The sequence below is a fragment of the Xenopus tropicalis genome, chromosome 5, assembly GCF_000004195.4.
Source record: "Xenopus tropicalis strain Nigerian chromosome 5, UCB_Xtro_10.0, whole genome shotgun sequence".
NCBI lineage: Eukaryota > Metazoa > Chordata > Amphibia > Anura > Pipidae > Xenopus > Xenopus tropicalis.
Window position 1 is genome coordinate 24097979 of NC_030681.2, and position 13776 is coordinate 24111754.

Sequence of the window (13776 nt, forward strand, 5' to 3'; positions counted from 1 at the left end):
TAAAAAAAAAAAAAAAAAAAATGTCTAGAGTATTTAATGCATACAGACCCCCATTTATACACACTCCCCACTTGCTGCTGAATGGAGTCATTCCCTCCCTAACTTGTTTGGTGTCAATAATGAAACTTTAAGTCCCACTCACAGTTTTATTTTGCCACAGTGTTTTTTAGAATAGGGTTAAACACTGCTTGTGCCAATATGTGCAAAACCCCTGAAATTATACAAAGCTGTTCGTAAATTGTTCATAGACACAAGAAAAATCGTGCAGGAGCAAATGATCTATTAATGCGCCTGAAAGACAACAGGGAGATGCAGAAGTTCCTTCAGGACTGTCAAGAGGTAAGTGCCATACTTTCTGGTGGGTGATAATGCCAAACCAGCTGTTAGATAAATATAATTCTAGTCTGATTTGCTATAGATAGGAATCAGATTGTACATATACCACAACTAGATGAGGGCAGTGCGTCATGATAAGAGATCCAACATGTGATTTAGCCCGCAGCATTGCCTAGAGCACAAGGCTCTCTATTTGCACATATTTTAGTCTGTCTTTTTTAATTTTATAGTACAATATTATATTCCCTCTCCATCCTCTCCCGCTCACTTGCATACTGATCAAGTGCTGTGTGTGCATTTTTTTTTGCAATGTGTGCAATATATAACTCAAGGTAAACAGTTAAGCATGGCTTGCAGGGTGCCGCCACCCCTATAGCAAGAGGCTCAGAGCAACAGCATTAACCTGCTTTTGTATTGTAGAATTGCTACAGAAAAAATAATAAAAGTATATTGCACAGTGCTCTATAATAGCAAAATAAGTGCTATTTGTTTCTGACTTAAGTTCCCCTTAAAGCAGGCAGTCATGAAAGTCTACCTCCAAGTCAGTCCAGATACCTACCACTATTTTCTTGCCGTTTACAGCACACATTGTTTTCCGGGCTTGACAAAGCTGTATTCCGTTGAAGTCAGAAGAATACTAGCAATGCATTGTGGGCCATTACTACTTAGGCTTATGACACATGGAGAGATTTGTTGCCAACGGTTAAATCTGTGCTGCCGTGGGTGACCAGTCTCCCCAAAATGGTTTCCCACTGGCATTAAAGTGAATCACCTGTGGGAGAACATACATGCGCTTTGTTTTCCAAAACTCACCTGAACTTTCCTCGGAAGGGAGAGATTTGTCACCCACGATTTGTCGCTCCCTGTGTGCCATTAGCCTTACAGATGGAGCAGGCTTTATTGAAGAGCCTGTCACACATGGACAGATTTGATATTTTAACCTTATAGAACATGTTGCTCCCCAACCCCTTGGATGTTGCTCTCAGTGGCCTCAAAGTAGGTGCTTATTTTGCAATGCCTGGCTTGGGGGCAAGTTTTGGTTGCATATAAAACAGATGTACTGCCAAACAGAACCTCCTGTAGGCTGCCAGCCCATATAGGGGCTACTAAATAGCCAATCATAGCTCTTATTTGGCACCTCAGGAACATGTTCTATGCTTGTGTTGCTCCCCAACTCTTTTTATATTTGAATGTGGCTCGTGGGTCAATAAGGTTGGGGATCCCTGTTATAGAACAATAGCCTTTACTTAAAAAAGGGGCAAAAAACCCTAGTGATTAGATACCAGTTTAAGGTGGAATGAGACCGAAGAGGAAGGTAGATAATTAAATTACAAAAAAATTAAGACCATTTTAAAAGTTGCTAAGAGTAGAACATTCTGTTGTGTCAAGTCAAAGGTGAACACCCTGTTATGGAAATTTCAGATACCGAAAGTCATTTGAAGTAAATAGGTAAAGTTTATTTGACACGTTTTTGGGTTCTGAACCAAAGCCAATAGTCAGAAGTACAGAACAAAGGGAGCACAGGGTTTTTATAGACTTTGTGACATAGTTGCATGCGTCATGAGAAACGTGTGAGCATAGGCTTTACCAGTGTATGCGCAAAGAAATAGAGCTGGGCGGTATGACCAAAAATTTATATCACGGTATTTTTCAAAATTATATCGGTGTCATGGTATTTGACGGTATTTTTTTTTTCCATGCATAAATTAGAGAATAATTACTGCAGTATTGAAAATCAGAGTCAGGCAAGCGAAGGATCGGCAACAGATAGTCGTAAGGTAAATCAGGCAGGTTTAGTTTCCCAGGCAAGGCCGCAGACAACATAGCACAGGAGGAGGCGTTTGATAGCTTTAAATACCCCCCACGCATGCGCAGAACCGGCGCTGTCAGCGTGTCGCGGACGTGCACGCTTTGATATGTACGTGCGCTTTGACGCACGCGCACCTGGATGCGCGTGCGCACGCAAGGAGGTGCGCAAGACCGGGCCGCACGGGTCAGTACCCTGACACCCCGGTATTGCGGTATCTGAAAAATGAATATAGTTTAAAAAAAAAAAAACACCGGTATTCGGTATTAAACGGTATATCGCCCAGCCCTACAAAGAAATATCTGCTCGCAAGGATCTGCTCTTTGCCAGATAGGCGGTTCTGTCTTTGAGGCTATAGTAGACATAACTAAAGGCCCCCATACACGGGCCGATAGAAGCTGCCGATATCGGTCCCTTGGACCGACTCGACAGCTTATCTGACCGTGTAGGGGCAGAAATGAGCGGGCTGGCCGACCGATATTGGCCAGATGTCGATCGGCCAGGTTAGAAAATGCAGTCGGATCGGGGACTGCATTGGCTCGTTGATGCGGTCCCCGAACCGACTGCCCCATGGCCGCAAATGTAATCCGATCGTTTGGCCCCAGGGCCAAATGATCGGATTATTTTTTTTTAAGGCACTTGCTACCCGATATCGCCCACCCGTAGGTGGGGATATCGGGTGAAGATCCGCTCGCTTGGCGACATCGCCAAGCGAGCGGATCTGCCCGTGTATGGCCAGCTTTAGGCTAGCTTAAGAGCAGAAGCCATCCGGGTCAGGGGGGCCTGTGGGTGAATCTGCACACACACAATTTATTCTTTATCAACCCTCAAGCATTTGAGATTTCCCCTGCTCATCTGTGCATTTGTAATGCAATATAAAATACAGGTATGGGATCTGTTCATTGACATCCCTGTACCCAGAACGTGCCAAAGCCTGACATGCTGGGGAAGCAGCACTCTGCTCTCAAATCTCTAAAAGGAAAGAGCAACTGGAGAGAATTATAACTTAAGAACTTCCTGGTCAGCACCATGTCTAGGAAAACCTTTATTCAGCTTGCCTGAGGTCCCCAGGGTTATGAAAGTGTTAAACTTGGGGTGCAGCTTGGCTTCCAAGTAATTTCCCTCTGTTTCTCTGTATTTGTACTACTGATGGGCTGACCGCACCTCGCCTGGTGGTTTTCTCTTGGTCACCACTTTCATCAGTCCCTTGCACTTTCCAGATGTTGGAAAACGGAGCATGATTGAGCGCAAACAGTGGAAGTGGCAAGTTGCATCTCCTTGTCAGTATGCCGTTGTGAGAAATGCTCTTTTTTATTGGTCGAAATAAATTCTCTGATGTGGGTTTTACGGTATTCTACATCTTCTGCAAAGAAAACTTTCTCGGAGGCTTTCCATATGATTTGCATTATGCGCAGACACTCTACTAATGGCTTCCAGATGTCTCTGCCTGCGAATTTATACCAGTTGCATTATCATCGATAAGCTGTGTATTTTGTGGCTAATTTTAGTTTATTGGTTCATATTTCCTAGCTGTCCCTGTGGATTAATGAGAAGATGCTCACGGCTCGTGACATGTCCTACGATGAGGCCAGGAACCTGCACAGTAAGTGGCTGAAACACCAGGCTTTCATGGCTGAATTGGCATCAAATAAGGAGTGGCTGGACAAAATAGAAAAGGTAAGCAATATGTAATAGCAGTCACATCAGTTTTAGGTACATTTATTTCTCAGCAGTGTCACATGAGACAGTTGTGAGTCGATTGGCATTCATGCAGTTTGTCTGGCTGGTGCAGTCACACGTTGGGCAATTATCTCTTGGAAACATGGCTTTATTGAGACAGATTGCTGAAAAAAATAGTTTTGTATGATTTGCATTATTTACCCTTTCTAAAAAAATAACCGTATTCTTCTTCCTTAGGAGGGAAATCAGCTCATTGCAGAGAAACCAGAAACAGAAGCTATTGTAAAAGAGAAGATGAGCGCTCTGCATGCAATGTGGGAAGAGCTTGAATCCACCACCCAGACCAAAGCGCAGCGGCTTTTTGATGCCAACAAAGCTGAGCTTTTTACCCAGAGCTGTGCCGACCTGGATAAGTGGCTGCACGGCCTGGAGAGTCAGATTCAGTCGGATGATTATGGAAAAGATCTGACCAGCGTGAACATTCTCTTGAAGAAACAACAGGTAGAGAACGGATTGTGTATATGCTTTCTAATCAATTAATATAATGAACATTTGTTTTTAGGCTCACGCTTTTGTCCTCAGGCAGTGTCAGTCCTCTAAAAATGCTATTTGCTGGCAGAGAGCGAGGAGGGCACCCAGTGCTGCAGTGAGATGTGCCAGTGACCTCTCTCATGCCCAACATAATTACCTCTGCTAATATGAAGCTGCCTCGTTTCTGCATGATGTTCTGGGACAGGAACCCTACAGAGCAGGACACAGCAGCTCCATTATTCTCTTTTAGGTTTTTATATTTAATGATCCAAGTATTTTTCCATCTATTATTCTCATTCAAAGAATTAGCTGTGCGACGGCACTGACGGGAATATCTGAAGCACTTCTCTGTGTCAGTCATACTGTTTTATGAGAGTCGTTATTTTCTGTTTTAGGAGAACTGATAGGAATAAGGAGAAAATAAAGAGGAAATGTAGAAAGAACGGCACAGAAAAGGGAGGAAGGCGTCCGTTGTTACTTGCAACTGATTTATCTAGATCTCAGTGCTTTTTTGGGGATTTTTTAAGGAAACCTCAAGTGTGGAACTTGGCCCTTATGATGCAAAAGAATTGTTTTGGCGTTAATAACTTTAATTATGATGACTATTGTAGCAGAACATTTAACTTTAGAGGGGTCATGGAGACCCACCATATGCAGTATCAGGACCCTATTATGGGGCGGATCCATAGGTTAAGGATCATTGATCTAGATAAATTCTTTATCGGTGGCCTGTTGGCACCTTGCACCCGCTGCATTATGTTGTGGTGGCATAAACTAGGGACACCCTTTTTATCATCCTGTACATTGCAGCATTGGCCGAGATCTGTTAATGGCTGTGACTTTATCATGGCAATCCATCATTTTTTTTTTATAATTGTGACCTTAAAAAAAAAACAAATACAGCAATTACATTTCCATATAACTGTAAAGGACAAGGAAGCCTGTTTCACTGGGAAGTACCAATATGTTGGACCCCCCCATGTTGTGCCACCATTTTACCAGTCCCAGTGGTCGGCACACTTACATTTGAAACACAAAACAGAGTAAAAGTTCAGCTGCAGGAGTCTGTCTGCCCGATGGACTTCTGGGAAGGGTAAGATTTTAGTGCCGCACTTTTTTTTCCCTGGGGAGTACATTTTTATTTCCTAAAAGGAGCACCAACCCATGGAATAAATTTGCAGTAGTTTTCACTGGGGCTGTCTTACAGATCTGAACCCCTGGCGTTCCTTGTCCTTTAAAACACTATACATTTTTAATGAATATTGGAAACTTGCTTAGCATTGAATTTACACAAGAAACCATTTTTGGTGGAGCTACCCCTTTAAACACATATTCACACACACATTTCTGAGCCTCCTTACCAGAACTCTGCTTCACTATGCAACTAAATTTAACATTTTCATATGGATGGGCCCCAAAACTCCCGCACAGAAGATGTGGCAAAAACTAGTGAATGTGATGCTCCCAGTGATTAAACTCCCCTACTTAGCCAGGGGCTGTCTTGATAAGTCTGACAAAATCTGGCAGTTCTAGATTTATATAGAAGGCCTGATCCTTTCTGATGAATACAATGTGATATCCATGTAAAATATGTAATATATGTAACGTGCCTTAACTGTGATCTATCCATCAGCATCAACATAGAACTCCCAGGTTTAACTTTCCTCCCCCTCTTCTTTTCTTCCCCCTTCTACTTAAATTTTTTTTATTTTAAATGTTTTTAAAAATAAATAATTAGCTCATTGTGCTGTGTTGTCCCTGTGCCGATGCCTGTGACTGATAGTAAACATTTTTTCCCAGTATTACTTGGTTACTTTTGGGTGTGAATGTATGCCGATATATCTAATCACTATATAATCATTATATAGGCAATTGCAAATTGGATATATATTTTGTATTTGTTTCAGTATGATACAAAAGGAATAGTCGTATGTCTCCAGCCATATTAGAGACTGTCCGGTCCCACTGGAATTTTCCTTTTTCTTATTATTTTTGTTTCAAAGTGTTTATTCTGGGGGTGTAAAATGACCTGAAATATCAGCGCAGTAAGAGAGCCAGGAATGGCAGAAACACAGAACAAAGGGAAGCTGGTAAACAACACGTTACTCCCACACATCTCCGACTCCCCCTTTAACATCTAAAAAGCTGCTGTTTGCACATTTATTGTCTGACGGCCCCAGATCGGCCTGCGGAATTTGATCTCTGAAATGTCAGTGTGAAGGGCACATGAAAAGATACTGAGAGGTTACTGTACTCGGAATTCTGAAAATAATCCTTTCATAGACATTATTCTCTCTGTCTCTCTGAGCAGCGTTATATTTAGTTCAGTCTCCAGTGAGCCAGATTTGTGCAGCAGAGAATTGGCTAAAAGGCCTAATAGAGCCCAGTGTGCTCAGGGGACAAAGGATCTGTGTGGCTTTGAAAGCTTATGTACAATGGTTACACTTTTACTCACACCGGGCACATCAGCCTGCAGTCAGAGACTCCTCTAAACAGGTGGGAAACACAGAATGGCTTTGTCTGGGGCACTCAATACAGTGGCATCTGCCCCAGTCCCCACTCCCAGAGACAGAAATCAGATAACATAGATTGTAATGATAATATTACAAGACTGTTAGAATGAAATCATGCCTTTATGTATTGCCTTTACAGGCAAGCTTCAGGCTCATTCAGTGCAGTCTTGTATTAAATCTTTGTTATCCTTAGGGTAAAGCAACACCACCTTCAGCACTGTGGCTCACATGGCAAATGGCAAATAGTGCTTTTCATTCGTTCTTACTTTCTACCGAGAAGAGTGATTGTTGGGCTTTTTAAGTTTAAAAAAGATTATAAGAAAACATCAGTAAATCAATTATTCAGCCTTAGTTCCAACAACATCTAGGTCCTAACAGACCTTCAAGCTGGGCTTTTTAGTCTGGGGTTTCTTTCATATTACCTGGTATTTCTTTGTGCAGCTCTAGAGTATATCTATTATTTGTTGCTCGTTATACAGTACTCAGTGAAATGTAATTAATAATCCATGAGATGGAATGGTATTATCAATATGCGCCACTCATATGTATCTCACTTGCCCACGTGTCTCCCACTCAGATGCTGGAGAACCAGATGGATGTGCGCAAGAAGGAGGTAGAGGAGCTGCGGAGCCAAGCACAGGCGCTGAGCCAGGAGGGGAAGAGTACGGATGAAGTGGATGGCCAACGGCAGGTTGTGGAAGTGAGGTTTATAGAACTGCTCGCACCCTTGAATGAAAGGAAAAAGTACCTGCTGGCTTCCAAGGAGATTCACCAGTTTAACCGGGATGTGGAAGACGAAATTGTGAGTGCGCTAAATGGCATGACGCGAGTTCTTTCTTAGCTCTCAATCCGATAAAAACAATATGGCGTGTACTGTGTAATAAGCTTTGCATAGGGTGGTGGTTTGATACTTAATTATACTTATTAATTATTATGTAAATCATTGAGTTTAGGAAACCTTGATTAAAATGACCTAATTAGACCATTTCCATCCCACTTACAATATGTGAGTGTATATTTGCCCATTGTGTGTATATATATATATATATATATATATATATATATATATATATATATATATATATATATATATATATATATATATATAAGGCAGGGTAACATTCTAGAACCATTGCAGAGCTATATTTTTGCCCATATCCCTAGCGTGTATAATAACCCTTCTTTCCATACCCTGTGCAGCTTTGGGTTGAAGAGAGGATGCCACTTGCCACATCCACAGACCACGGGCACAATCTCCAGACCGTACAGCTGCTGATGAAGAAAAACCAGGTCAGTGCTCACTGTTTGGTTGGACACATAATCCATTCTCTCCTCTGGTGATGTTAATGAGTTTTACTCTCCATTTATAGGGAATGATTTTGACACGTCAGCCCTTGTTAGCAGGGCCCTCTCATCCAGTTTTTACTCTGTAACCCTTGTTTGTTCAATTTTTGTAAGACCCCCTGTTCTTTACAATGAATATAAAGCGCTGAGTAACTTGCTGGCTCTATATAAATAAATGATGATGACACATTTTAAAATGTTTAACAAGAATAGTCTGAATTTGCTTCATATGAACAGGCAAAGCAGACTAGTTATTTTAAAGGGGTAGTTCTCCTTTATGTTATGTTACAGAGTGGCCTGCTCTGGGCAACTTTTCCACTAATCTTCATTCTTCTTTATATTTTGGCACCTTTTCTGCCTCTTTTCAACTTTCAGAATCACTGACCCCTAGCAGCTAAAAAACCTAATGCCCTGTGAGGCTACAGTTTTATTGTTACTGCTACATATTGTTTATCCTTCTATTCAGACCTTCTCCTATTCATTTTCTAGTCTTTTGTTCAGACCACTTCAAAACTGCAAAAACACTAAAAATGAAGTCCAATGGCAGATTGTCTCAAAATGTCACTGTGTGCATGATACTAAAAGTAAAGCTGAAAGAGAAGTACTAGGGATGCTCTGAAGCTACTATTTTGGCCCTCCAGTGTGGCATTGGGGTGATAGCACATAGGAAGTTTTCTTCTTGGCGCTAATTCTCTCCAGCATGTGCAACAAAACGTCTGGAAATAACTTTATATTGAAATCAGTGTGAACCTTTGCAGGTAAAACATTTGCACACATTTGGTTTGATTTTTAAAAAATAAATTCTGACCTTGCAGCCATTGTATTTTCTGAACTGGCTGGTGCCTGATGAAGGAATGTATTTGGCGTAAGTTCCTTCCTTACTGCAGGGGGAGTCACACCCAAATGTAAACAGCGCTGCCGAGTTCATTGTGGATGGGAAGGGATTGTTTTTTCCCTCAGTGCGGGCGGGGCGGGGGAAGAAGGTTTCCTCTCACTGAGATATCCTCGTGGCTCCCTGGCTTTGTTTTCCTTCAAAAGGATTTTCTCTTTGCTGTTTGAAGTGTTTATTTTTAAATGTTAAAAAAACATTATTTAAATTTCTGAATGAAAAATGATTCAGTAATAATTCAGCGGAGACGACCCCCCCCGGGCGAGGTAAATAATGATAGTTCAAAGTATAGTGAAAGGTTGTCGTGCCCTATAAAACAGGCAGGGCAGTATGATGGGATCAAAGGGCAGATTCTGCTTGTGGCTGAACTGTACAATCACAAAAGGAAACACAAACTCTTGTGTTTGAGCGCCAATACACGCCGCGTGTGCCTGCACCCAGGCCGACGCGATGGTTCCGGGTGCAGGCAGAGAAGCTAATGTCGGAGTTGGGGCTTGTTTTTGGCCTGTGCGTTTCTGCAGGCTGAGATCAGTACCCGTGTGGCATTAGCCTTTGGGCAGTGGCACATTTTGTCGCTTGTGTGATTTCTCACTCACTTGCAGAAAACTCTGGAAAATACTGATTGGGAAACTATAATAGTAATGATGCTGACCCAGTTGGTGAAATTGCTGTATTGCATTGTGTGCCCTTAAGGTTGCCCAAAGACCCTTACACATGATGTTGCCGAAAAGTTTTCCTTCCTTAGTGGTGGGACTTTCATTCCCACCTGATGAAATTGTTTAGTAAGATTATATAGTGGATTCACACACTGGGACTGTCAGTTTTAAATAAACTAAAATTGCTAAATAAAAGAGCTTCAGTCCCCACAGCTCCATGCCTATAAACAGAAATGAACCAGGCAGACCTGGACTGGCAATCTGTGAATTCTGGCAAATGCCAGAGGGGCTGCTGTAAGATGCCATAGACAGTCACTATTTATTGGGCTGGTGGGGGCTGTGTGGGTCTCTGTGTACTTGATATACTAGGGCCTATTTTGAATCCCAGTACAGACCTGGAGCAGGACACAATGATTGCACCCTAGATGCTATGGCAAGCTGAGTATGTGATTTTATCAATGTAATACTATTTATTGTATATTGGCTATATATTACAGGATAACAAACCTCTGTTTGGGTTAGAGAAATATTGTAACAATTTTTGTTCTGGGGGGTTCCTTCTTATATACAGACTCTTCAGAAGGAGATCCAGGGCCACCAGCATCGTAATGACGACATATTTGAGAGGAGCAAGATGATCCTGGACGATAGCAGCCTTAACGCAGAGGCAATCACACAAAGGTTGGCAGACCTGCAGGCACTGTGGAGTCTCTTGATCGAAGAGACAGAAAAGCGGCACAGGAGGCTGGAGGAGTCGCACAGGGCACAGCAGTACTACTTCGATGGGGCAGAGGCAGAAGCGTGGATGAGTGAGCAAGAGCTGTATATGATGTCGGAGGAGAAGGCCAAGGTAACAGGCCTTCCTCTATTTTCATCTTTCTTCTGTATTAATAACATTGACATCTAGCATCATTATTATTATCAGCCAGACTGGTAACATATCTGATAGGTGGCAACCCTAAAAACTGCCCCTTATATGTATATTGAAGCTGTATGGTAACTCCTCCTTATGGGTACAAATATACCAAGAGGAAAGATTTTTTTTTTTTTTTTTTCACCCAATGGTGTCCTGAAGCTTCGTCTCTATTTTGAACTGGGGCCTGTGAATTAATAAAAATGTGATCTGGAATAAAGAGAGCAATACAATCGCATATTTACTGTATTATGCTGATTTTTCTTTCCAGGATGAGCAGAGCGCTGTGTCTATGTTGAAAAAGCACCAGATTTTGGAGCAAGCGGTGGAGGATTATGCCGAGACTGTGCACCAGCTTTCCAAAACCAGCAGGGCATTGGTGGCAGAAGGTCACCCAGAGAGGTATGTGATAGCGGGTGTGGGGTGCATATATATATATATATATATATATATATATATATATATATATATATATATATATATATATATATATATATATATACAGGTATAGGACCTATTATCCAGAATGCTCGGGACCAAGGGTATTCCGGATAAGGGGTCTTTCTGTAATTTGGATCTCCATACCTTAAGTCTACTAAAAAATCAATAAAATATTAATTAAACCCAACAGGATTGTTTTGCATCCAATAATCCAATAAGGGGTAATTATATCTTAATTGGGATCAATTACAAGGTACTGTTTTTTTTACTACAGAGAAAAAGGAAATCAGTTTTAAAATTCTGAATTATTTGATTAAAATGGAGTCTATGGGAGACGGGCTTTCCGTAATTCGGAGCTTTCTGGATAATGGGTTTCCGGATAAGGGGTCCGATACCTGTATATATATATATATATATATATATATATATATATATATATATATATATATATATATATATATATATATATATATATATATATATATATATATATATATATCTCTGGCACAGGGCCTTTTTTTTAACTATTGCTCTGTGTTTTAATAGAAACATGGGGCTTATTTACAAACACAAGCAGAGAATCATTTGCAGAATTGCATGCCCATACCATATTATATTTACACCTACATACACTCCCTTTAACTTCTGCATAGAGCCATTCCCTTAGGACTTGTGACTATACCTTGCTGGTCCCTAGTATGTTAGTATCATCATGAGTAAGGAAAACCAGAGATGTTACGTGTGCATGATTTATATAGAGGCAATAATCACAACTGCGTTGGAGAATCATGGCCACATTAAAGCACATCCTTTTTTGCAGATGCCTTTGATTAGGGTTTTATACTGGGTTTTAAAAGAAAATTGCACTTGTGTTGGTAAATAAGCCCTTTAGTATATTATGTTGAATACAGACTGATTGTCCAATTGAACTAATCCAGACATACTGTGTTCAGTCTCGCAGGGCAGAACATATATTCCTCAGCCAAAAATGGCAATCCAGTTGCTTCCTTGATCAAGTACTACTGGTTTTGTAACAAATCTTAATTACATATATGCCCTTATTTTCTTTTTGAAGACTGTACAGTTTCATGCATTATAATGCATGCTAAAGCTTGCTGCTCTCCCTCTGTTGTTAAAGGGGTTGTTCACCTTTTAAATTAACTTTTAGTATGATCTACATTTTGCGGCCATTTGCAATTGGTCATCATTTTTTATTTGCAGTTTTTGTAATTATTCAGCTTTTTGTTCAGCAGCTCTCCAGTTTGGAATTTTAGCAGCTATCTGGTTGCTAGGTCCAATTTAACCTAGCAACCAGGCCGTGGTTTAAAAGAGATACAGAAATATGAATAGAGGAGGGCCTAAATTAAAAGATAAGTAATAAAAAGTAACAATAACAAGTTAAAGCTTGACAGCGCAGTATTTTTTTAACTGCTGGGGTCAGCAGAGAAAAGCAAATAAGAATAGGCCTTTCTATAATAGACTAAAAGTAAACCTGAAGGTGAACTTCCACTTTAAAATACTCAGCATTACCTTTTTATTGTTTTTTTTAGCTTTTTTCCAGTGAATACAAGTGAATGTTACGCTCAATATATTCTGTTATTTTATATTTCTCCCTAACCGCCCCGACTTCAGCGAGCGCATCAGCATGCGTCAGTCTCAGGTTGATAAACTTTATGCCGGCCTAAAAGATCTGTCGGAAGAGAGGAGAGGCAAACTGGATGAGAGGCAACGGCTGTTCCAGCTCAATCGGGAAGTTGATGACTTGGAGCAGTGGATCGCTGAGAGAGAGGTGGTAGCGGGATCTCACGAGCTTGGCCAAGACTATGAACATGTAACGGTAAGCACACTTGCCGTATTCTGCTCAGGTTAATATGAGAGCCGTTCTTTGTAGCTTGTTGTGCCGCTCATAGCCCCGCAGGTTGTGTTCCGCTTGGTACAGTTACATAGTTATATATTGAATGTATGGGGTTTCGCTTCACTAAATGTTTCATAACTAATCAATCTTTTATGTATGGCATTGAGGAAGTTAGTAGAAAAATGTTATATCCGATTGGTTATACACCTAGAGAATGGATATTTTTTCTGTCTTCTGTCCATAGTAAACTGATGCAGATTCTCTTATTACTTTACAGATGTTACAAGAGCGATTTAGAGAGTTTGCCCGGGACACCGGCCATATTGGACAGGAAAGAGTAGACTCCGTCAACCACATGGCAGATGATCTCATTAACTCTGGACATTCTGATGCAGCCACAATTGCAGAATGGAAAGATGGCCTCAACGAGGCATGGGCTGACCTTCTGGAGCTCATTGACACAAGAACACAGATACTGGCAGCCTCTTTTGAACTGCACAAATTCTACCACGATGCTAAGGAGATCTTTGGCCGCATACAAGATAAACACAAGAAGCTCCCAGAGGAGCTGGGCAGAGATCAGAACACAGTAGAGACGCTACAGAGGATGCATACAACGTTTGAACATGATATTCAGGCACTGGGGACACAGGTGAGCTATAAAATAAGTGCTCTGCTAGGGGCTGAAATTCCTGATATCAGAAACAAATAAATAGGGCAGATTTTATAATCAGTGTGGACAATTTTGCACATGCTTGTTTCCTGGAGTAATTATCCATTAAAGGGTCTCACACCAGCCACCTTAAAAGTT

General features: G+C 41.1%; 1 protein-coding gene across 2 annotated transcripts in view; it reads left to right on the top strand.

Annotated features, from left to right (window-relative positions):
• Window positions 1-13776, top strand: part of sptbn1 (spectrin, beta, non-erythrocytic 1) — a 119539-nt gene that overhangs the window by 89976 nt on the left and 15787 nt on the right. For both annotated transcript variants that reach the window (NM_001375351.1, XM_031901509.1), the window contains 9 exons: window positions 249-339; window positions 3674-3820; window positions 4061-4324; window positions 7445-7669; window positions 8068-8157; window positions 10328-10606; window positions 10941-11071; window positions 12743-12947; window positions 13243-13617. In NM_001375351.1, the coding sequence (NP_001362280.1) occupies window positions 249-339; window positions 3674-3820; window positions 4061-4324; window positions 7445-7669; window positions 8068-8157; window positions 10328-10606; window positions 10941-11071; window positions 12743-12947; window positions 13243-13617 (1807 nt within the window). The remainder of the gene's footprint in view (window positions 1-248; window positions 340-3673; window positions 3821-4060; window positions 4325-7444; window positions 7670-8067; window positions 8158-10327; window positions 10607-10940; window positions 11072-12742; window positions 12948-13242; window positions 13618-13776) is intronic.